This window comes from Physeter macrocephalus, chromosome 14 (genome assembly GCF_002837175.3).
Source record: "Physeter macrocephalus isolate SW-GA chromosome 14, ASM283717v5, whole genome shotgun sequence".
In the NCBI taxonomy this organism is placed as follows: domain Eukaryota; kingdom Metazoa; phylum Chordata; class Mammalia; order Artiodactyla; family Physeteridae; genus Physeter; species Physeter macrocephalus.
In genome coordinates this window covers 68,479,314-68,505,921 of record NC_041227.1, presented here as the reverse complement: position 1 = coordinate 68,505,921, position 26,608 = coordinate 68,479,314, and the positions used below count along the sequence as shown (strand labels likewise).

Sequence of the window (26,608 nt, the reverse complement as noted above, 5' to 3'; positions counted from 1 at the left end):
CAAAGGATTAATCTCCAAAATATATAAACAGCTCATGCAGCTCAATATTAAAGAAACAAACAACACAATCCAAAAATGGACAGAAGACATAAATAGACATTTCTCCAAAGAAGACATAAAGATGGACAAGAAGCACGTGAAAAGCTGCTCAACATCACTAAGTATTAGAGAAATGCAAATCAAAACTACAATGAGGTATCACCTCACACCAGTTAGAATGGGCATCATCAGAAAATGTACAAACAACAAATGCTGGACAGGGTGTGGAGAAAAGGGAACCCTCTTGCACTGTTGGTGGGAATGTAAATTGATACGGCCACTATGGAGAACAGCATGGAGGGTCCTTAAAAAACTAAAAATAGAATTACCATATGATCCAGCAATCCCACTATTGGGAATATATCCAGAGAAAACCATAATTCAAAAAGACACATGCAGGGACTTCCCTGGTGGCACAGAGGTTAAGAATCTGCCTGCAAAGGCAGGGGACATGGGTTCGAGCCCCGGTCCAGGAAGATCCCACATGCCACGGAGCAACTAAGCCCGTGCGCCACAACTACTGAGCCTGTTCTCTGGAGCCTGTGAGCCACAACTACTGAGCCTGCTCACCTAGAGCCCATGCTCTGCAATGAGAGAAGCCACCACAATGAGAAGCCTGCACACCACAACAAAGAGTAGTCCCCGCTCGCCACCACTAGAGAAAGCCCGTGCGCAGCAACAAAGACCCAACACAGCCAAAAATAAATAAATAAATAAATAAAAATTTTTTAAAAAGACACATGCACCCCAATGTTCATTGCAGCACTATTTACAATAGCCAGGTCATGGAAGCAACCTAAATGCCCATCGACACAAATGGATAAAGAAGTTGTGGTACATATATACAATGGAATATTAGCCATAAAAAGGAACCAAATTGGGTCATTTGTTGAGACACGCACCCCAATATTCATTGCAGCACTATTTACAATAGCCAAGTCATGGAAACAACCTAAATGCCCATCGACAGATGAATGAATAAAGAAGATGTGGCACATATATACAATGGAATATTACTCAGCCATAAAAAGGAACCAAATTGGGTCATTTGTTGAGACGTGGATGGATCTAGAGAGTGTCATACAGAGTGAAGTTAAGTCAGAAAGAGAAAACAAATATCGTATATTAACGCATGTATGTGGAACCTAGAATACAGAGTGAAGTAAGTCAGAAAGAGAAAAACAAATATCGTATATTAACGCATGTATGTGGAACCTAGAAAAATGGTACAGATGAACCGGTTTGCAGGGCAGAAGTTGAGACACAGATGTAGAGAACAAACGTACGGACACCAACGGGGGAAAGCTGTGGGGGGATGGGGATGGTGGTGTGATGAACTGGGCGATTGGATTGACATGTATACACTGATGTGTATAAAATTGATGACTAATAAGAACCTGCTGTATAAAAAAATAAAATTAAATTTAAAAATTAAAAAAAAAAAAAAAAAGAATATCTAGGTCATCAAAAATACCGAAAGTCTGAGAAACTGTCATAGCCAGGAGAAACCTAAGGAGATATGATGGCTAAATGTAATATGTAATCCTGGAGGGATCCTGGAACAGAAAAAGAATATTAGGCAACATTGCTAATTTTACTATTTAACAATTTCCAGAACTTCCCTGGTGGCACAGTGGTTAAGAATCCACCTGCCATTGCAGGGGACACAGGTTCAAGCCCTGGTCCGGGAAGAGTCCACATGCCACAGAGCAACTAAGCCTGTGTGCCACAACTACTAAGCCTGCACTCTAGGGCCCGCGAGCCACAACTACTGAAGCCCGCGTGCTGCAACTACTGGAGCCCACACGCCTAGAGCCTGTGCTCTGCAACAAGAGAAGCCACTGCAGTGAAAAGCCTGCACACTGCAACGAAGAATAGCCCCCGCTCGCTGCAACCAGAGAAAAGCCCACATGCAACAACGAAGACCCAGTGCAGCCAAAAATAAATTTTAAAAGTAATATTGTTAAAAAATTTTCCATAGTTGAATATATTAATTTGGGTTTCTGATTTGTAACATGAATTTTATGAACGACTATATCTCAAGACCACTTGTATTTCACAGTTTATCATGTTCAAAAATCAATGTCATATAAAGATTAAGATAAAACAAACAAAACAAAACAAACAAACAAAAAAAACCATAAGGGAAAAGACTGATAAATGCAACAACTTGAAAATCTACATTCATCAAAACAGATTATAAAGAAAGTTAAAAGACAAGCTACTGAGAGAAGCAATCTGTAATATTATCTATCAGATAAAGGGTTCAAAAAGAAAAAGAGAAACCTTACCCATCAGAAATATGGGCAAAAGTCATGAACAGGCCTTTCACAAAAGAGAACTCTATATAGCCAATGAAAATATACGGTGCTCAAATTCATTAACAGAGAATTACAAATTGAAATTACAATGAGGTACCTACCATTTACTCTTACCCAGTTAGAAAAATTAAAAAGCCAGGCTGTACTGTACAGTTAAACTAAATAAGAAGGTTTAAAAAAAAAAGTCAGGAGGGTGAGGTTATGGATTCCTGGAATGCAAAGGAAGCACATCCTAGACAAAACGAGATCTCAAGGAGCTCTTCCTTAGGGAAGGGAGACCTAAGCTGAATGCTGAAATACAACTTGACTTGGTCAGATGAAGTGAGAGGAAGGTACTGCAGACAGAGGAAGCAGTACATCCAAAGGAGCTGATACAATGAACAGTGTGGAATATTTGAGTAGATACAATTATTTCAGTGTGGCTAGAGCCCAGAGAGTAAGAGGCAAAAACGTTAGAGTCTACCTATGAAGCAAACATAAGATGCGGCATGATTCTGAGCAGGGGTTCTTAAAGTGAAATCTCTAGACAAGGAGCATCACCACATAGGAACCTGCTACGAATGCAAATTATTGGGGCTACACCAGGTCTGAATCAGAAACTCTGGGTCTTTTAAAAGGTCCTTCAGGTGACCCTAACGTATGGCTGATGTTTGAGAAGATGATTTTGATCAATGATGGAATGTAATGGTGTTTTTCAAAAATAATGAAATCACCCTTTATTAGGTAACTCAGAAGAGGGAGAGGACCATAATGCTCTGAATTCAGAAGAGGAAGAGGACCACAGTATCTGGATGGAAACTAGCTATAATACCTATGATATGCTTGGTTTTTCTTTGATAGCAGTTAATCAATTTTACAGGTTATTCTACTTACAGATCAAATTTGCCCTATGTTTCACCTTAGAAAAACACTCCCAAACAGGCTAACATTTTAAATCTTAAAAAAAATTTTTTTTTCTTTGTTTCATACCTTCTAAGTTTCATACCCTGAAAGGTCAAACTTAGGTCTATTAAAACTAAGTGTTTAGGGCTTCCCTGGTGGCGCAGTGGTTGAATCCACCTGTCAATGCAGGGAACATGGGTTCGAGCCCTGGTCCGGGAAGATCCCACATGCCACGGAGCAACTAAGCCCGAGTGCCACACTACAGAGTCTGTGCTCTAGAGCTGGCGAGCCACAACTACTGAAGCCCGTGCCTAGAGCCCGTGCTCCGCAACAAAAGAAGCCACCGCAATGAAGAGCCCACACACCATGACAAAGAGTAGCCCCCACTCGCCGCAACCAGAGAAAGCCCACGTGCAGCAACGAAGACCCAACTCAGCCATACATACATACATACATAAATACATAAATAACTAAAACAAAAAAACTAAGTGTTTGTAGGGACTTCCCTGGTGGCTCAGTGGATAAGACTCCGTGTTCCCAATGCAGGGGGCCCGGGTTTGATCCCTGCTCAGGGAACTAGATCGCACATGCTGTAACTAAGAGCCCGCATGCTGCTACTAAGAGCCTGCATGCCGCAACTAAAAGATCCTGCATGCCACACTGGAGATCCCACAAGCCGCAACTAAAGATCCCGCATGCTGCAAAGATCCCGCGTGCTGCAATGAAGATCCTGCATGCAACTAAGACCTGGCATAGCCAAATAAGTAAGTAAATAAATAAATAAATATTTAAAACAAAAACAAACAAAAAAACCCTAAGTGTCTGTAGAAACCATTATAATCCCAACCTCTTAAAAACTTACAATTTCTATAAATTTAAGAGGATGTTATAATCAACTTTTTCTTTTGAAAACAAAATAGTTGCAATTCCATGAGTTCTACTTCAGTTTTGCTAAATCCAAGCAAAATTAAATGTTGCCACAAACCAGAGCCACACCACCTCTAAGTACTTTAGATACCAAGGTTTCTTATGAGATTTCATTTGAAAAGAGTGTCCCACGGATAAGACAAGTTTGAAACAACTGGTCTACAGGATAAAATTTAAGATCTTTAGCATAAAATATAAGGCCCTCCAAAGCCTGGTCCCTCTCAGCTCTCTCAAGCCTATTCCCAATACTTCGTGCCTGGGAATGAACTCTCTAGCAACACCAAACTGCCTATAATTCCTCATAAATACCACAGGGTTTCTCATCTTTGTGAATTTGTCCATGTTGTAGCTTCCAAATGATTACTGCCTGGTTTTATTTCACTTTATGTTTAAAAAATTATATTAGGCTATGGGAAACAAATGCGACATTCTGGGCCCAGGTGGGACTGAGCTTGGATGACTTCCACTATAGAGTGGGAGGGCAGGGCCTACAGTTCAGGCATAACAGGTCCCAGCTGTTCCCTAGGTCCTTCTGTGCCCCTAGGTTGAGCCATGAGTCACGCCACAAGACGCTCTCTATTCCACCTCTTCTCTTTGGAAACTGTAGGACTAGAGTTAGACACAGACCGATCCTAGGAGTAATATCTCCTGATGGTTCATTTGGCTAAGGAAGGAAGAGATGTTCTGAGTAGTCAAGGAAGAACTACCACACTCCAACCATGGGTCACCCAAGGAGCACAATATCCTGTAAGTCAAAATGGTCTTCCCTTTATCTGGGAGCTTGCCCCCCAGGGGCATCTGGCAATGTCTGGAAACATTCTGGGTTGCCACAACTTGGCAGGGGTGGGGAGGGTTGCTACTGTATCTACTGAGTAGGAGCCAGGGATGCTGCTAATTAAACATCCCACAACGTACAGGATGGTCCCCCACAACAAAGAATTATCTGGCCCAAAACGTCAATACTGCCAAGGTTGAGAAACACTGCTTTATTTCTCAAATTTGACACCACATCATCCAGGAAGGCCTTCCTGAACAGCCCAGACTATGTTAGGTACCTCTTGTTGGTTTCCCATAGTACTTCGCACTGTATCATTCAGCAATCTGTGTCTTCTGTTAGATCATGGGTACCTTTAGGGCAGACTTTTGCACTCTGTCTGGCACATAGTAAGTACTCAGTGAAGTAGCAGAGACTGCTATCTGCCTACCCCAAAAAACAACCTATTCTTCTCAGTAAAAGAAACATCAACTCTCAGTTGGGCACATGGTCACTACATTCCTCAGTCTTTTATTTACGGCCATAAGACTAAGTTATAGCCAGGGCAACACACGGAGAAGGGCTACCTGGAAGCTTCTAGAAAATATTCTTAAAAAATACTTAAGGCTCCTTCTTATGTGCCCAGCCTACCCCTACCCTGCTGCCTAAGACACAAATAGTATGACTGAAGCTCTAACTTTGGAGCTTCCAAACCGGTCTTGGTCTGCCTTCTTTTACATAACAGCCACTATTTTATTTAAAACCATTGTTATCTTGGATCTCTATCTTTTGCAAAGACACCTAATCTAAATGATCTAATACCCAACTTCTGTTTTTTGCCATCAATTGCCATGTTCTTCAAGAAAAGTGCGAGTTGTGCTTTATATTAATTTATGTTCTTGCTCTTCTCATTCTTCGCTGACATATTTTTAAATACAATTTTCCTCTACTGTTTTCCTTTTACAACCTGTTTTGCTGTCAATTGTATTCCTCATTTATTCAATTACCCTTTTCCAGCTAAGGGTTCTCAGCTACTTAGCTCTTCAATTTGACTTGTAAAAGAAGCACAGCCATTTCCACAATCCCAAAGCATTCCTCTTAGATGGTATTTGATTAACAACTAAATTTATAAAGATAGGTTTACTGCCTTCACAAAGGATCAGTAATCCAAAGTAAACAGCCTTGCTCTATGATAATTTTACGGGGAAAAAATGTAATATTTATAAAACTCCCCTGGGATATTTTAATCTGAGTTCACAGAGTTCAGCTAATCCTAATTTGCATGCTATTAATCTTACAAACTATAGAAGTGATCCTAATTTGCATGAATATAGCCTTTCTCTTAACTTGCTCATAATATTCTTGTTATCCTAACATTTCAGAAATTTTTCAAGTAGACGTTTTGTTATCTTTCTCTGGTAATCCTGTAAAATATAAAAATTTTTAATTTCCAAACTAAATTCCATTTTGGAAACGAAAAAAATTAATATTCTAAATTTACTAAATAACTATTCTACTTCCTCAAAAGTATCTCCATTTCCAAAAACTTTTCTGCATTATTTTCACCTATTTATTTAATGTGGTTTTTGCTCTGGATCTGATTTCTAAGTTTTCTCTCTGCTTTACACTTATTAGAAGCTTCAGTGTCATTTATTGTATTCTAATTTGTTCTTTTATATTTACCACTATTATTACATTTTTCATTCTAACCTATTTGTGCATAATAGTTGTACACCCTTTTTCTGAATTGTAGTTGTGATTCTTGTACTTATTCCTTTTAAGGGTTACCATTATATTATTTTGTTTTTCTGGCTTTGCTCTTTTGACTACTAAACTTATTTACTGATTGTAAGTTACCTTTTTATTTCACTCACTCTTGAGTATACATATGGTTGGTGGCTTTTTTTTTTGTTACTGTTATTGATGATTTTTATTTGTTCCAGGTAATTCTATAGTATCTTAATGAGTTTAAGAGCAAAACAACTCTGTGCACTCTAGTAACTTCCTGAATGCTTCCATATGGAGATGACTAAAATTCCACAAAAATTCCACCATCTGCAGGAAGAGGTCTACATAAATAGTCTCAAACTTCACCTCTATTTCCTACTCAAAATACAAACTTCTATTTCCTACTCCAAACGCAATATACAAATATCAAACGGAGCAGGCCTCAGCAGTAGATACCATTCACTGATCAGCAAAACCCTCCTCCAATTCAATCCCTTGGAGAATTCTGCCAGAATACACCTATTTGCATAAAATATTTTCCTTAGAATGTGCCCCCCCCAACCTTTCCATACAAACATTTCTTGAAAGATAAAGGCAAAAAGACATGTAGAAATACCTCAATTTTTTCCTACTCTCTATTAGTTTAGAAGAAATAGAGAGATCAGCGAGTTCTATACATATTGTTTTTTGGAGCTATCATATTCAAGACTATGATTCAGTTTAACACGAAGTTGAGTAGTATGGTTGAATAATTTATTAAAACAGAACGTAGCATTCAAACATAAAAGTTATAATGCCAGTCACTGAAGAAACTAGAACTATTACTGGAGTTGAACGACTACCTTAAAATATCAAGGAAGACTAGTATATCTAAAATCCTAGGGACTTCCCTGGGGGTCCAGTGGTTAAGACCCTGCGCTTCCAATGCAAGGGGTGTGGGTTCGATTCCTGGTCGGGGAACTAAGATCCCATATGCTGCACAGCGTAGCCAAAAAAAATTAATAAGTAAAAAAATAAAATAGAATAAAATCCTACAGTTTTACCTAAATGCAGAACTAAAGCTAAATTATCAGCCAGTCAAAGCAATCTGTTTTCATCCCTTCTCCACTCATTAAATATTTTTCTTTTATTTTCAATTTTGAAAAGTTTAGCTTATATACACTAATCACTAATGAAGACTCCCTGGACCACGCCAGAATGAAAGTATGCTTTCTTCTATCAAACTCTTTCATAGACGACGCTTATACATGCTAGCAGGTGACTACCCTACACCTCCTACTCTTCTGTAACTGGAACTGACCAGGGAAGCAAGAGATGAAATGAAAATAACTGAAAATTCCTAAGCAAAGCAAAAGAAAACTTAACCTTCATTGTTAACAAGATAAGGCAGGTAGAGCCATGAAGGCCCTTCTTATTGCTGTCGTCAACAATTTCTGCATCCTGAGCCATCTGGTGATATCTTCAAGCCTTCAAGGCTGCCTAAATATTTTCAGTATTTTTGTACTAAATAATACTAAAATAAGGGCTTCCCTGGTGGTTCAGTGGTTGAGAGTCCGCCTGCCGATGCAGCGGACACGGGTTCGTGCCCCGGTCCGGGAAGATCCCACATGCCGCGGAGCGGTTGGGCCTGTGAGCCATGGCGGCTGAGCCTGCGCGTCCGGAGCCTGTGCTCCGCAACGGGAGAGGCCACAACAGTGAGAGGCCCGCGTACCGCAAAAAAAAAAAAAATAATAATAATAATAATAATACTAAAATAAGTATTAAAATACTTACTTTAAACAATTTTCCCAGAATAAAAATATTTATAGGAAGGCAAAAGCACACAGGATGATTGACTCTGGGCTATGAATTCCTTATGGTCATGACTCTCAACTAACATGTAATATTTACAACCTGGTACTTACTAATGGAATAAGTCTGTATGTTTTTACCTTATTCCCCAATTAGCTCTTTTTAAGGGCAGGGACTCAATCTTAAAAGAGGCAGTACAGTTTAGATTAGACCTGCTTCAACCACAGTAGCTCTGCTCTTATCTATTTTATACTGTAATGCTGGGTAAGACTTTGTTTCAAAAAGGAGTTTAAATGTTACTATTTTGCTTTTAAGTTTAAAAACGACTTGAATCCCACTAAAATTAAAAGGACTGACAATACCAAGTGTTGGCAAAGATGTGAAGCAACTAGAACACATTCATGTATAGTATAGTCACACATGAATGGTACAGCCATACATGAATGATACAGACACTCTGGAAAACTGGAAGTATTTGTTAAAGATGTATAGATACATAGATAGAGATATCTTACGAGCCATCAATTCTACTCATTGTTATATACCCAAGAGAAATGAAAGCTTATGTCAACCAAAGGTTATGTACAAGAATATGCTTAGCAACTTTACCCATAATTCCCCAAAACTGGAAACATCAAATGTCCGTCAATGAACATGGATCAGTTGTGTTATATTTACATATTGGAATATCACATAGTAATGAAAAAGAATGAACTACTGCTATGTATAATATTCCAGGTGAATCTAAATGTTAAATGAAAAAATCCAGGAACAAGATAATAAATAGACATGACTGCATTTATATGAAGTTCAAAAACAAGCAAGACTGTTTTTGAACTTTATATGCAACCTCATATCACCTCTGGTGAAAGAGATTGGAAAAGTGGTTACTTTGGGGTTGAGGAGGATACTGACTGGGAAGGAGCATAAAGGAGTCTCCTGAGTGCTGGTAATTTTTTAATATCTTTATATGGATGGTGAGAACACAAGTGTGTAGAGATGTAAACATTCATCAAATTGTACACTGAATATTTGTGATTTACTATATATGTTATACCCTAATTTTTAAAAAACTCATATAGTGGCAAGAGTCTTGGAATAGGCATTGGAGGTTCTAGTCATGGTTCTGCCATGTGTGATTCTTGACAAAGCATAAAACCTCACTGGGTCTGCATTCCACATACTACATGCTAAATAAGGTCTCTTCCCCCTCTAAAACTCACTGATTCAAAATTCCTATGAATTTCCTTGGTCTGCATGTTTGCAAAATTATCTTTTTTTTTTTTTTCTTTTTTTTGGCCACACTGTGCAGCATGCAGGTTCTTAGTTCCCCAACCAGGGATCAAACCTGCGCTCTCTGCAGTGGAAGCGCAGAGTCTTACCCTGGACCACCAGGGAAGTCCCTGCAAAATTATCTTTTCCTGATTTCCACAGAAATTTAATTTGAGCATATCTCTTTAATCCCTACTTGGAGAGATGGGGGGGTGTTAATAGGCTTATTTTATATTAATAGATGGAACTAGCATCAGAATTTCTGGGCCAAGATACAAGCATACAAAGTAAAATGCTACCTAGGAATACAGGTGATTAGAAACTAGTGATGCTCTATTATTTGGAAAGAACAGTAAACTGTGATGACATTAGCTAAAGCTGTAATTCTCTTTGAATCAGTAAAAATAACCTGGAGTGACGATACCTAATAATTTATAACCAATAACTGAAAGCTTGTTGCAGAAAGGTAGCTGTTCCTTTCCAATTACCTATATGAGGAATCAATATTTACTGTACAAGTTCTATACTTTGAAAAAAAATCAAGAAGACATTCCTTGATAGGGGCAAGCAGGACACACAAGGGAAGTTCACCGCTTTTTCTTTTCTTTGCTTTTTTTTTTTTTACAGGGGATATTACTTTTATAAATGTAAAGATAAAAAATAAAATTTAGTCATAGCCAACTTTTCTTCATGAGGAGATGCTACCTGAATTTAACAGTAGTTTTTATATCCTTATATCCTTATTCTAGGTATAAGTCATCAAGTCAGGTTATCAGATCAAGTCAGTCCACCCTAGTCATCACTTCATGAGAAAGAAAGAAAAATACAATGGTTTTAGAAATATTTGAATCCAAGGAACTTCTTGTATGAATTATGAATTAAGCTTCCAAATTTCAGAGATCATCTAAAATTTTGTAAAAATCAAGGGAAGATGTATCCATCAGATGACAAAAGAAGCACTACATAAAGCACTAATAAAATGCCAAGGGAAAAAACACTAGCCCATTAAGACCAAAGCACAGATTCTAATTCTGGCCCTGCCATTTAAATTTGAGTAAATCATTGTGATCTTTCTGACTCAGATTTCCTACCTGTAAAATGAAGGGAATGAGTTAGATAATTTTAACCTTTATTTTTCTCTCACTAAAATTTCCTATATGCTGGAATTCACTACTTACCAACATGGTAGATGCTTTTCCTCATATTGACCTTAATCTACACAAAAGTTAACTATCCTTATTAACAAAAATATCTAGAAATTAAATATCAGAAGCCACTAAAATTGAATGATGGACATTAAAGTCTGATGTCCTTTCACTGCTATAAATTGGGTTTGCCTCCATCAAGTACATAAAGGACAATTCATAAATTTAAAAATGAATTAAGTAAATGAAAGGGTCTATAATGAACCGGCTAGAGAATTTTTTAAAAACTCACTGATGAAGCTCTATTCCAGAAAAGGTCTATAGTTTTCATATACATATATATATTCCATATAGACACACACACATACACACACACACACACACACACACACTTCTTTATTAGCTGAATATGGTCAAATAAGAAACATAACATCTACTCACTTTGACAGAGATACTCCCCCAGCTTTCCCAATCATCTCTTCATGGTGTAATACTGAGTGGTTCCAAGGAATTTGGAGGAACTTTAAGAGTGTTCTCATCCACCGTTCAGGATGTAAGACAAGTTGCTCATAGTGAACTAACATGCATTTTTTATAGCCAACCTCCATACACTGGTTATACATGGTCTCTATGGCACGATTCCACTTGGTCAAACAGTCCCTATAGCTGTTCAGGTCAAATCCAGCGATTGTAACTTTTCGAGAAATCATTGAATGTACTGATGCCCGGCCATCTCGGACCATCAGGAGAAATTTGGCATTGGGGAATAACCTAGCAAGGTAAGTTAAGGATTTCAGGGCAAAAGGATCTTTATTACATAAATAAGGGGCTGGCTCCCCATGCTTAACAATGATTTCTAGTAAGAAGGCCTGCATGGCAGAATCCAGCACTTCATCGGTGACACCAGCCTCATCCAAGCGTATTTTCTCTTTACTTGACCGTGACCATATCTGCTTCAGAGCCAGGATTCGAGGAATGACCCTGGTTTCCTCTCCACAGCGAATATCAGGGTGTGCATCTAGCATGGCCCTCATGAGTGTGGTTCCACTCCGAGGCACACCTCCAATAAATATTAAAGGCATATCTTTGTGATAGGCAAAGGTTTTATTGGCTTTGATGTCCAGGCCAGTTCGCGCAGTGGTCTTTGTGTTCTCCAATTTGAGGGGCTGGCTACGTTCTTCTATTCGGTGATGGCATTCCATGGCGTGTTGGCCCAAGTAAAATACAGTCACAGAACTAATCACCAGACATGCCAATAGTAAGTTCTGCTTCAGTTTTCCAACCATCTTGATGTGGTTATCTTGCTATTAAACAGATATTTTGCTACAAATGTTTTTCAGAAAACATTCAGGCCATGGAGATTCTACTTCAGAAAGATGATCAATATCTAATGGGAAAAGGAAAAAGTTATTTTACCATCACATTAAGATTGTTTACAAATTAATCATCAGTTATCACCATTACATTTTAGCTAGAAAGAAGCTGAAGCAGTCTTAAATACACTGATACTCTTAGAATACAAGTATATATAAATACAAGCAAAAATAAATCAATATTTCTAATCAGAAACAGCTTTTCTTAATGTAACAATTCTGAAGCTACAGACCTTGCACAGAATGGAAAAATAAATAAAATTATTTCTATAGTGAGTCAAGCAAATATTTAATATTCCCAAGTATGTCTGGAGTCTAACCCAAGGTTCCTCTCTGATATTCAGAGTTGCTTCATCCCCAAGAAGCTTCATCCACATTCTACTATAGAGAAATTACAGAAGAAATATACAACTTCCAAATTTTTAACACAGATTCAGTTTATTCATATCTTACAAATTATTTATTTAGGTACTACAGTCCAGATACTTGGGCTTGGCTGAGGATAAACTTTGAAAAGGACAGCAGTGCAGTGATCCCTGCTCTCAGGAAACAAAGTCTCATGGACAGGCAAATATACAATGACAATAAAGTGTGATCAGTGTCTTAGTAGGAATAAGCAAAGGAGACAATGGTAGTATAATGAAAAGGCACACAGAGTCTACCTCAGGAAGCTATAAAAGCCATATATAAAACAAGAGGAAGGAGTACACTAAGCAATAGAAACTTGTGTGCAAAAGCACAATGGCATGACAGAACACAGCATAATTAGGTGACAAGAAGTACTTCAGGAAAGCAGGTGTATAGGGTGCAAAGAAAACTGTGTGTGTCTGTGATCTAGCCTTATCTAGAATAGATAAGATTTGGGTACACAGAGCATTCTAAACTGAAGATACGCTATGACCAAAGACACAGACATGTAAAAGCAGGGGCATGTAGGTAAAACATACGTACTATGTACATGTAAACTTACCCTGAACTTCAGAGGGCAAGTGTGATGTTTAGTTTTATCTGTCAACTTGGCTAGGCTATGGTGCCCGGTGTTTGGTCAAACACTAGTCTAAATGTTTCTGTGAAGGTATTTTTTTTAGAAGTGATTAACAATTAAATCAACAGACTTTGAGTAAAGTAGATTACCCTCCAAAATACAGGTGGACTTCATCCAACAATTGAAGTCCTTAAGAGAAAAGACAAGTTTCCTGAAGAAAAAGGGATTCTCCACAAGACTGCAACACAGAAACCCTGCCTGAGTTTCTAGCCTGTTGCCCCGAGGAATTCAGACTCTAGGCTAACATCAACTCTTACCTGCCGGACTGCTGTTTGGATTTTAGAAATACCAGTGCCATAATCACATGAGCCAATTCCTTAAATACTCTCAGTCATATATATATATATATATATATATATATATATATATATATATGAATATCCTGACAGTGAGTACACCCGGGGAAATGACTAACTACACCAGAAAAAGAATACATTCTGAGAGGCAGGATGTCTAGCTATGAACTAATGAGAAGGTAGGCAATTCTTCTCCCCCAAAAAACAAATTATAAAGAGGAATGAAACTGACAAAACCACCCTTTCAGTCCTCTGGAAATTGACCAAAGGAATACAGCAACCCAAGCATTTATGTTTGAAAAACTGCTCAACATTCAGTAAGAACAGTGAGAGCTGTGGTATTTGTGCCCAAGACTACTCCCACCCCCACCATCCACCCACTCAGCAGGTACAGAGGTTCTGCAGGCCCGGGCAAACTACAAGGCCTGGAGGCTTTGCTGCTGGAATCAATGGGAGATCACTCAATTTGAACTGGAGTTTAGTACACATGCCCAACTGTGCTGCCAGTGTAAGTGATGCTCCAGGCGGCAGGTGAGCAAGGAGGGTGAAGAGCTCTAGTAGGCTGAGGCTGTAGTCGTGATCAGCAAGCTTGTGGCCAACGCTGAGCTGCATATAGGCAAAGAGGAGACAAGAAAGGATCAAGTGGAAAGTAAACACCAGGGCAGATTTGAGAACAGCCTAAACTTTGAACGTGTTCCTCTGTCCCACACGCAGATTCACTGGCAGAGGACAAGTCTTACTGCCTCAATATGTTTGAGCACAACTGCTGTCCACTAAGCTATGCAGACAGGGGGGCAAACCACAAGAAAGCCATACTTAAAAATGGAAACAATTGTGTGTGTGTGTGTGTGTATGTATCTGAGCAGCTACATCAGCATACATTTATATGAAATGCTCACATCTGGCAAATTTACAGAGACAGAAAGCATGGGATGGAAGGAAGAACTTATGGCAAACAGGCATGAGGGGACTTTTTCCAGTGATGAAAATGTTCTAAAACTGGACTGTTGTGATAGTTGCACAACTCTATAAAATCTACTAAAAATCACTGAATTGTACCCTTACAATGAGTAAGTTTTATGGTATATGTTACACCTCAGTACAGCCGGTTTTTCTTTTTTTGAAGAATACACTCAAAGAAATATTTTTTGAGAGTCTCAGAAGGATACAACAATCAAGATCTGGTTTTTGTTTACTCATGTATTCATTCCTTTAGCCACATATTTGAAGACATATTATTGTGCCAGGCACTGTACTTTACTATAAAGCTGCAACAAAGAACCACAAAGTGAGAAGAGGTTGAGATTAGAAGATCAGCTTGATAAGAAAAGACTGCAAAGAAAAAAACATTAATTAAGATAATTGGTAGCAATATAGCATTGAAATATCTATGTAGAAAACTGTATCCATGATGTAGAAGGCACACTTAAGATGTTACACCAGTATTTAATTTAAAAGGGAGTAAGTGGGAAGCAAAGAAAACAATGGAGAGAAAAGAGAGTAATAGAGAAAATGGAGAATTAAGATTCAACCCTAGAAAAATAACATTTTGGTTAAAGAAACTAAAACTGTATTACAAGCACAAAGGGAAAAAAACCTTTTGGAAATGGAAAAAAAGACATTAGTCTATTCAAGTAAGGGCCTACCTTTCAAGCAAAACAAATGACAATAAACCCAATCTGGAAACATCCTGGCAATTTCAAATATGGCAATTTCAAATTTCAAATATAGTTCAATTCCAAATGTAAAAGAAATAGTTCTTCAGGCTTCCAAACAGAAAAAGAAAATAAGGACCATAGGACCAAAAAACAAGCTGGCATTAGATGTCTCTACAACATTAAATGCTTATCCTCTGGTTTCCTTGTAAGATACCTTTCCTTGTTTTTCAAACTTGCTATGATGAACATGTGTTACCTTTCTAAGTGAGAAAAGAAAAACCAATATTTAAAAAATAATAGTCGGGGAGCTTCCCTGGTGGTGCAGTGGTTGGGAGTCCGCCTGCCGATGCAGGGGACACAGGTTCGTGCCCCGGTCTGGGAAGATCCCACATGCCGCGGAGCGGCTAGGCCCGTGAGCCATGGCGGCTGAGCCTGCGCGTCCGGATGGCACAGTGGTTAAGAATCCGCCTGCCAATGCAGGGGACATGGGTTCAAGCCCTGGTCGGGGAAGATCCCACATGCCATGGAGCAACTAAGCCCACGCGCCACAACTACTGAGCCTGCTCTGTAGAGCCCGCAAGCCATGAATACTGAGCCCACGTGCCACAACTACTGAAGCCCGCGCGCCTAGAGCCCGTGCTCTGCAACAAGAGAAGCCACTGCAACGAGAAGCCCATGCACTGCAACGAAGAGTAGCCCCCGCTCACAGCAACGAGAGAAAGCCCGCGCGCAGCAACGAAGACCCAAGGCAGCCAAAACTAAATAAATTTACTTTAAAAAAATAATAGGGCTTCCCTGGTGGCGCAGTGGTTGCGCGTCCGCCTGCCGATGCAGGGGAACCGGGTTCGCGCCCCGGTCTGGGAGGATCCCACATGCCGCGGAGCGGCTGGGCCCGTGAGCCATGGCCGCTGGGCCTGCGCGTCCGGAGCCTGTGCTCCGCAACGGGAGAGGCCACAACAGTGAGAGGCCCGCATACCACAAAAAAAAAAAATAATAATAATAATAATAGGAATAGTCTTTCTTAAAAATTGACAGGTAAAGATCTGAAGAATGAGTAGGAACTAGGTAAAGAGTGAAGAGAAGAGCATTTTAAGCAAAAGTAAATGGATACGCAAAAGCCCAGCAATAGAAAGGCATTTTAAAGCTTTCAGGGACTTCCCTGGCAGTCCAGTGGTTAAGACTCTGTGCTTCCAATGCAGGGGGCAGGGGTTCGATCCCTAGTCGGGAACTAAGATTCCCACATGCCACACGGTGCGGCCAAAAAAAGAAAAAAAAGTTTTCAAAGAGCAGGCTAAGGCAGTAAGCAAGAGAGAAAGTGAGTGAGAGATGAAACTGGAAAACTGGGCAGGGGTCAGTTCATAAATCTTGTGGGTCAGGTTAGGGATATAAAATTTTATCGTAGATGCAATCAGATGTGACTGATTTAAAGATTCTAAGCTGCGAGTTACTTAATCCTATTTGGGTTTATACAATCTCACTCTGACCAAAACTCTCTTGAAAAACAACAATGTTGGAAGATTCACAATTCCCAATTTCAAAACTTACTACAAAGTGATAGTAATGAAGACAATGCAATATTGGCGGAAAAACAGGCATACAGATGAATGGAAGTCCAGAAATAAACTGTTACATTTATGGTCAACTGACTTTTGACAAGGGTGCCAAGATAACTGAGTGAGGAAAGAGCATTCTTTTCAACAAATGATGCTGGGACAACTGGACATCCATATGCAAAAGAATGAAGTTGAATACCTATTCACAAAAATTAACTCAAAATGAGCTAGAAACCTAAATGTAAGAGCTAAAACTATAAAATTCTTAGAAGAAAACAGAAGTGTAAATCTTTGTGGCTTTGCGTTAGGCCACAGTTTCATAGATACAACACCAAAAGTACAAGAGACAAAGAAAAAACAGATAAATTGGACTTCATCAAAATTTAAAACATTTGTGCTTCAAAGGACAATATCCTAAAAGTGAAAGACAAACCAAAAAATGGGAGAACATATATGTAAATCATATATCCAACAAGGGACTTGTAACCAGAATATATAAAGAACTTACAATTCAACAAGATGGACAAATAACCCAATGAAATATGGACAAAAGCTCTAAATAGACACTTCTGCAAAAAAGATATACAATAGTTAATTAGCACATGAAAAGATGCTCAACAATATTAGTCTTCAGGAAAATGCAAATCAAAACCAAAATGAGATACCACTTCAAACCCACTAGATGGCAACAAAAAAAAGACAGACAATAAAAAGTGTCGGTGAAGATGTGGAGAAACTGAAACCCTCATATACTGCCAGTGGGTGGAACTGTAAACTGGCAGGGGCACAGTCACTTTAGAAAACAGTTCGGCAGTTCCTCAAAAGGTTAAGAGTTACCATATGATACAGCAATTCCATCCAAGAGAACTGAATACATGTGTCTACACAAAAACTTGTACACAAGTGTTCATGGCATCATTATTCATAGCCAAAAGTAAGCAACAACCCAAATGCCCACTAACTGATAAATGGGTAAACAATATAGGGTATATCCATGCAACAGAGTATTATTCAGCCATAAAAAGGAGTACTGATACATGTTATAATTTGGATGAACCTTAAAAACATTATGCTAATTGACTGAAATAACTCATAAAAGATCACATATTGTATGATCCCATTTATATGAAATGTCCAGAAAAGGCAAATCTGTAGAGACAGAAAAATTAGTAGTTGCCTGGGGCTGAGGGGAGAAGGAAGATGGAAACAACTACCATGTTTTTTTTTAAATAAATTTATTTATTTTTATTTATTTAGTTAGTTAGTTTTGGCTGTGTTGGGTCTTCGTTGCTGTGCGCGGGCTTTCTCTAGTTGCGGCAAGTGGGGGCTACTCTTCCTTGCAGTGCGCGGGCTTCTCACTGCAGTGGCTTCTCTTGTTGCAGAGCATGGCCTCTAGGGCGCGTGGGCTTCAGCAGATGCGGCGCATGGGCTCAGTAGTTGAGGCTCGTGGGCTCTAGAGCGCAGGCTCAGTAGTTGTGGCGCACAGGCTTAGTTGCTCTGCGGCATGTGAGATCTTCCCGGAACAGGGATCGAACCTGTGTCCCCTGCAATGGCAGGCGTGTTCTTTACCACTGCGCCACCAGGGAAGCCCATACCATGTTTCTTTTTGGTTTAATTAATTAATTAATTTATTTATTTATTTATTTATTTATTTTTGGCTGTGTTGGGTCTTCGTTGCTGTGCACAGGCTTTCTCTAGTTGCAGTGAGCGGGGGCTACTCTTCCTTGCAGTGCACGGGCTCATTATCGTGGCTTCTCTTGCTGCGGAGCGTGGGCCCCAGGTGCGCAGGCTGCAGTAGTTGTGGCACGTGGGCTCAGTAGTTGTGGTTTGCGGGCTCTAGAGCTCAGGCTCAGTAGTTGTGGCACACGGGCCCAGTTGCTCTGCGGCATGTGGGATCCTCCCGGGCCAGGGCTCGAATCCATGTCCCCTGTATTGGCAAGCAGATTCCTAACCACTGCGCCACCAGGGAAGCACATGTGGTTTTTTTTGGGGGGTGATGAAAATGTTCTAAATCCAGGTTGTGGGAAAATATATGGTGTGTGGATTACGTGTCAATAATACTGGATGCCAGACGACTAAGTATAAAGGGATATAACACAAGTTTTCTGGGATGATGGAACTGTTCTGTATCCTGATTGTGGTAGTTGTTACATGAATCAATATATGTATGAAAATTCACAGAACTATGCACCAGAAAAAAGTCAATTTTACTGTATAACAATTTTTAAAACAAAAAAATTTTTTAAATCAAGAGAAATTTGAGAGGAAACATGGGGGGAGGAGAAGACAGATGACAGGAGAAGACCAAGAAGAGGAGAGCTTGTGATTCTAAATCTTCCAATTAATGTTTCTGATTAACATTATTCAGTGGTGATAGATTCAGTGGTGATAGGAAGACATTAAGTAAATAACGGGTTTTACTGAGAAGAGTAGAGAAATGATCCTAGAAAAATGATCCCCGTATTTTCCATTTTATGAATATTTAAATGAAATATAAATTCATTTAAATACAAACAAAGCAAACAAAACTCATTTAATGAAGCAAAGAGGAATGCTCTCAGAGACACAATTAACTCTACTCAATTTCATTTTATAGTTATACAGGAATGATTCCTCTAGTACATTCCTTTGTTTGGGGGGTTGCATAATATATATTGCATGAGAGAAAAGCAGTGATCACTAAGAAATAACCCTGAAATTGCAAAGCTTTTTGATAAAATTTAGTACTATACATACTTTACATTTAACTTACCAACATCTGACATATGTCAGAATCCAATAGGTGACAAATGACTCAACTTCATTCAAAAATTACAGGAACAATTTAGAATTCAATTGTACAAAAACAACATAACTACTTCTCTGAAAACTTCCCCAAGCACATATTAGATACAAAATAGAATTCACCAATCAGAAGTTAACATGATAGACCTTTAAGTTACTATAACAGCAACCAACAGTATCTGATAACTTCCCATTAAAATACCCCAAATTTCCAGTAAAATATATAAAAAGACAAAAATTGGAAATACATTATGAATGTATTTCCTTGTCCAGAAACATACTTGTAAATCATTTTCATGACTGCATAATACTTTACTGAAAAGGCTTTACCAATGTTTATTTGGCCAATTCTGTATTATTACTTACTTGTTTCTAAATTTTTGTGATAAATATTCTTGCATGTACAAACATCTTTGCACACATGATTATTTTCTACTCTGAATTTTTAAAAGAGGAATTGCTAGGTCAAAGGGTGTGAGATGTGCTTGATTTCAAAGCATTTAATACATATTTGATTTACCTCTTTCTCATACCCTACATCCAAATCTGACAAAAATTCTACTAGCTCTTTCTTCAAAATGTAGTCAGAATCCCACCACTTCTCAACACTTCCACTAGGACTGCCAGATTCTCTCACCAGGATTTCTGAAAGGTATCTTTACTTCTTCTCCTGCCCCCTAGAGTCTATTCTCAACTCAACTGACAAAGAAATTTTATTCAAAACTTAAGTCAGAACACGTCATTTCTCTGTTCAAAGCCTGGTATTATTTTTCAAAATGGTCTTGAAAAGGCTTATTTTAAGACATCCAACACTAAATTTATCTGTTTCTTTCTACTGATTCTGTCAATAGGCATCAAAAGCAGCAATGATTGAAGTCAGGCTAATATATCATTATCCCAAAACAGTAGTTTGTTATTCAAAGTGAAATAATTGAGAAGGTACCTCTTCACATTAGAGGTTTAATAAGGACTCAAATGAAGGCAACTTCCTCTTTACTACGGGACAATTTAGGGAAAAAGAAAACCCTGCCATACATCCCATCATACTTGAGAGCTGTGTCAATTAACATAATTTGGGGTAATCTTTTTCAAGCCTTCATTCCTGTTGCATTTTAAATTAAACACTATGAGACTTCCCTGATGGCGCAGGGTTAAGAATCCTGCTGCCAATGCAGGGGACGCAGGTTCAAGCCCTGGTCTGGGAAGATCCCACATGCCACAGAGCAACTGAGCCCGTGCACCACAACTACTGAGCCTGCGCTCTAGAGCCCGCGAGCCACAGCTACTCAGCCCACGTGCCACAACTACTGAAGTCCGCACACCTAGAGCCCGTGCTCTGCAACGAGAAGCCACCACAAGGAGAAGCCCACGCACAGCAATGAAGAGTAGCCCCCGCTCGCTGAAACTAGAGAAAGCCCACGCACAGCAACGAAGACCCAATGCAGCCAAAAATAAACAAATAAATAAATTTATTTTAAAAATAAATTAATTAAACATTGTCTCCCCCAACACACTTAGGGGAAAAACGTATGTTCTATCTTCCCTTCAGGATGTTTGAAAGCAAGTAAGACAGTGGTCAAAGGCCTTGTAAGGGACACTAAAAAGGAAAAGAAGAGGATTCTTGGCTTCCCCAGAAACATTCTCATTACTTTTCATTCATTCATTCATTCAGGCTGCACCAGGTCTTAGTTGCAGCACATGGGATCTTCATTGCAGCATGTGGAATCTTCATTACAGCATGAGAGCTTCTTAGTTGCAGCATGCAGACTCTTAGTTGTGGCATGCGAACTCTTTAGTCCTGCAGCATGCATGCGGAATGTAGTTCACTGACCAGGGTCTGAACCCGGCCCCTTGCATTGGGAGCGCAGAGTCTTACCCACTGGACCACCAGGGAAGTCCCTCATTACTTTTTCACTAAGTATATGAAGTCTAATTTTCTGTCTTTAGATGTTTCTTAACTTGAAGAATCATAGAGCATGACTGTTAAAGGGGCCTTTACGATATTTGGTCCAACACTCTCATTTTACAGACATAGAAACTGAGGCCCAAGTAGCACATTCTCCTCACCACCTCTCTAAATCTTACCTCCTCTTCAAAGGTCACTCTTCATTTTACTGTGTATATTTTACTTACCCCCAAAGATTTTAAACTCCTGAAGCTCAGAGACCTTGTCTATGTTCCGTCCCCTACCACAGCATGCTTAACAGAGCACCAGGTCACAGTGTACACTGAGTCTTCAAAATGTAAAAGTAAACTAATCAAACTGGGAAGAAAATGTCTATGGAAGAGAGATGCTGTAGAGCCTGAGGTCTCTACTCAAGCCTCAATACTGATTCTTCTCAAATTCGTGAAAAAAGTAGTCCTATAATTTAAGAAGAAAGTACAGTAAAAGCTTGTCTGACCATTACCCTTATATATTTGACCACTGTCCACATGCACACGCACGAATACACACACACACACCAGCCTCTTTCCAATATCTTAAAGTCCACATCACTGTATTTTCAGACAAGTAGTATCAATATTTTCTCAACTGGGACGTTTACAAAGCTGAGGCTGTGCTAGAAGGAAACACTAGAAAGTTCAGTCTCATTTTTATCTCCAGTAGAAAGAAAAAGCACTGAAACACAGCAACAAACATATCTGAAAAATTACTATTAATAAGACTGTTATTTCCCAGCAAGCCAAATGAAAGACTCCCAGAAATAATGCTCTAGAGAAGAAGAGAATGATGACATTATACTTCCATACTTAGATCTTTGTAAATTTTATAAAGATTTCTAATCAAAAGCAGTGTCAGTCAACAAACATAGGGGTGTTAAGAGGTTGGTAGTCAGCAGACCTTTTTCAACACTCAGCGCATATACACAGGCCCAGGCACATGCACTCATGACCACATTCCTTACACCCTGTTTTATAGTCAGGAAAGTAGCCATGTGCTATGTACAAAGAGATGCTGGGTAAATTTCCCAGCAAAAGATAAATTATAGGAATGTAACAATCCTCTAAATGCTTTCTTTCCTATATTAATCATCAGCTCCTTGCTTCCCATGCTTATTCATGCCAACCAACGTGGCAAATGGCAACACCCAGTGACACTTTGCCTTCTGTCTAAAGTCCAATTTATAGTGGGTTTCTCTATTTGCTTCCAGCTTTTTTAGCAAAAGGAAAAATAACTGTATCGTGTGCTTGAACTTGCCAATTAATAAGTGTCCAGGGTTTAATTTGAATGACAGCTTTGCATTCAGCAGAAACTTCAAATAAACCCACTGTTGTAAAACCAATCCTTATGTCAGCTCATGGTCAGAGTACCAACATAGGAACATCTTTTCCTAGCCACACCCTGGGGGCTGGCACTAAAACCACTGACAACAAATTTAAGAAAAATACAGTACACACAGCTGATGATCTTTGGGAGTCTGCTGGGACCCATCTTCATAAAGGAGCAGTGTACTGGAATTTTGTTTCCAATAAACCCCATGGTCAGGAGGGAAAAGAGCCGGCCAAATACTAAGAACTGGACCTAATGCCTAGGACACAAATAGAGACAAGAGCACAAGTTAAACTCAAGCACAACATTTTTAAAAGTTCAGATTAAATGAAATGATGTCTGGGAATTACTTCAAAAATATCTGAAGGCAGATGTGGCAGGGGGAGGAAGGGTTTATATGAAATTAGATGACCACGATTTAGTAACTGTTGAAGCTGAGCGATGAGTACTTGAGGGCTCAGTGTAATTTTATGTTTTTGCATATGTTTGAAATTTTTCATAATACAGAGTTAAATGAAATAAAACAAAATAAAAAGTTTAAGTGACTAAGTTCTAACCTTCTCAGACCTATAAATCAGAGGGCCATTGTAGGCTAACCATTCCTATTCTAGATTCTTCACTCATGTTTATCGTCTGTTTAAATCATCCATGAGAGGGAGTACAAAGAAAAGAAAAAACAAATTTTCTCAAATCATATACTCTCATTCAGTTATTCAATTATGCAATTTTCCCACCAACCTCCCAAGTTTTAGAATTAAAAGTAACTAGAATAGGTAAAGAAGATGGCATTGAAATAATGTAAAGACAGCCTAGTATATTAGTCAGAAGACGTGGGCTCTAGTTTCAAATCCATTTTTTCTTAGCCACGTGGAACTAGATAAATCACTGAGCATCAAGTCTCTCATTCATAAAACAGGAATAATGATAATCAAGCTCTTTTCCACATGTAATCAGAGTAGAAATTACAAGAAGTAAGACTGGAGAGAAAATGCAAAGATAAAAGAATGTCTGTAAGTTCTCTTTTCTTTCACAGTGCTGCTGTGGCCATCAGGTGGATAACACGTGAAAGGACTTTTAAAGAACACGGGCCTGTGGCACCCTTCATACACTGGCTGCTGCTCTTCCACCAACTTCACCCCTTGGCACTCCTCCCATGAGGCTTCATGCCCCCTTCGTGCCCCCTTCAGGACCACCCCTCATTCAAACCAGGCACCTTCACACACACCTGGCCTCTGCTCATGCTGCTGCCTCCTGTATCAAGCCCCTTTCTCTCTTTTATACACGCCTCCTCAGGGCTCTTTACTCATCCCCCTCACCCCCTAAATCAATTTTTCCCTCTTCTGTAACCTCAAGCACTTGGTAAAAACACATTGGTTTGCATGCTCATGCACTGTATTATGGTTAGTTTACCCCACTAAACTATAAGCTCCTTTAAAGCACAAATTTAAAAAAATAAAAAATAAAAAAGCACAAATTAAAACCCATTCATCATTCATGCAGTGGTGCGTTATTATCAAATAAAATACAAAGCAAGGAATTTACAGATGAATCAGCACCTAGTGAAATCTCTCTTAAATCTCCTTAACATGCCTACAGAGTCATCTGAAACAAATAATATCAAAAATGAAAAAGGAACTACAAATAAAACCAAAGTAATCTGGAGTCCATGACAAAATTTTGCAATTCCAGTCATTATTCCAACAGGATTTTTAAATTGAATCTACAAAATTCATAGCAGATGGGAAAAATAGTTTTTCCAAGACTTTGGAAAGAGCCAAACAGATATTAAGGTATTAATAAAAATATTTTAACTGTTATGATACTAATAGTAATCGGTGGCACAAAATAGAAAGCCCGGGAAAAAAAACCAGCCTCATCTATGTACACAAATTTAATATGTATCAGAAGCGAACATCACAAAACAGTCACAAAACATTAATTTATGGTATTGGGTTCCCTCACCCACACTCCTACACTCATCCTGCTTCATCTATGGCTACCCCCTATTTATTTTCTGATGCCTCACAAATCTACCTGCAACTAAAACTTCTATGCTAAATCCCGAGACCTGACCATTCAAAGGCCAAGGGACAAATTCTATCTGAATGTTCCACTGGGCCTGTCAAATTCAAAGAACACCAAATGGAACATATCTTCCCTGGTAAATCAATCCTCCTCTTCATTTTCCTCTACTGGTAAATGAACCACTTCCTCCCAAATGCTTAAGCTAAAAATCTGGGAGCATTTATGTAGTTTCTCCCTTAACCTCTCCATACACAACAGGTATAAGTCCTGTCAATTCTTCCTCTTTCATAGCTCTTGAATCAATTCTCCTCCCTTTTCATCCTCTACTGGTATGGCTTTAATTCTCATCCTCATCTTATTCTCAAGGATAACTCTACAGCCTACTGACTGGTACTTTCTGACTTCCTTTAATCAGTTCATTCACTATCCTGTTTCAGGAGTGATCTTTTTTTTTAATTAATTAATTTATTTATTTATTTATGGCTGCGTTGGGTCTTCGTTGCTGCGCGGGCTTTCTCTAGTTGCGGCAAGTGAGCGCTACTCTTCGTTGCAGTGCGTGGGCTTCTCATTGCGGTGGCTTCTCTTGTTGCGGAGCACAGGCTCTAGGCGCATGGGCTCAGGAGTTGCGGCACGCAGCCTCAGTAGTTGTGGCTCTCGGGCTCTAGAGCTCAGGCTCAGTAGTTGTGGAGCACTGGCTTAGCTGCTCTGCGGCATGTGGGATCTTCCCGGATCAGGGATTGAACCCGTGTCCCCTGCATTGGCAGGCGGATTCTTAACCACTACACCACTAGGGAAGCCCCCAAGAGTGATCCATCTAAAATGTAAATATACTTATGACACTCCCCTACTTAAAACCCTTCAATGACTTTCTACTTCTTTCAAAAAAATCCTTACCATAACATAAGGCCTTTCATGATACAGCCCTTGCCTGCCCCTCAGCCTCTTATTACTCCTCATCACCAACGCCCCCACACACACACACACACACACACACACACACACACACACACTCACTCAAAGCTGCCTTCATCTTCAACAATGTGCAGCATCTCTTACAACTCCCATTCATCCTTCAATATTAGGTTTCAACACTATCTCTTCTAGGAAGCTTTCCTGACAGCTCTCTGCCTCATATGACGCAGTTGTCCTTCCTAGTGCTCTTGTACTTACCCATATCTTATTTCTTCTAATTTGTCTGTTTTTTTCAGTAGACTGTGAACTCCTTGGAAGTAAGGACTTGAATGAGTTACTGGATTCTTGATTGCCAATAAGTTAATGTAACTAGATTCTATGAGTGTAAATTGTTGTGAGTTCTTGGAAGGTACTGACTATATCTTATCCTTTTCAGTTTTCCCCATAGCATATAACATAAAATGGTACATGCATATTGAGCACTCAGTAAATATGCAATGAGTGACCCCACTAAAACTTTCTTTCTCACTAAAATCCCAGCCAGCTAACTCTTTCCTATAATTAGAATACTGGTCTTTCCTCCTGATTCCAGTGTTAAAATATGGATCGACTATATTCAGAAAGACTAAAGTACAAAGTTCACCTCTTGTTTTTCCCCCCTCTGGCCCTTGCTCTTCTAATATCCACCTTCTTTTTTTTTTTGCGGTACACAGGCCTCTCACTGCTGTGGCCCCTCCCGTTGCGGAGCACAGGCTCCGGACGCAGGCCCAGCGGCCATGGCTCACAGGCCCAGCCGCTCCGCGGCATGTGGGATCTTCCCGAACTGGGGCAC

General features: G+C 39.3%; 1 protein-coding gene across 12 annotated transcripts in view; it reads right to left on the bottom strand.

The window, feature by feature from the left end:
• TPST1 (tyrosylprotein sulfotransferase 1) overlaps positions 1-26,608 on the bottom strand; it is a 185,309-nt gene that overhangs the window by 81,005 nt on the left and 77,696 nt on the right. For 11 of the 12 annotated variants that reach the window (XM_007106745.3, XM_007106744.3, XM_055089719.1 and 8 more), the window contains exon 2: positions 11,301-12,246. In XM_007106745.3, the coding sequence (XP_007106807.2) occupies positions 11,301-12,145 (845 nt within the window). In that variant the 5' untranslated portion in view covers positions 12,146-12,246. Of the gene's footprint in view, positions 1-11,300; positions 12,247-13,202; positions 13,425-26,608 lie in introns of those variants that run through there. The other variant, XM_028500099.2, reaches the window with a different exon arrangement.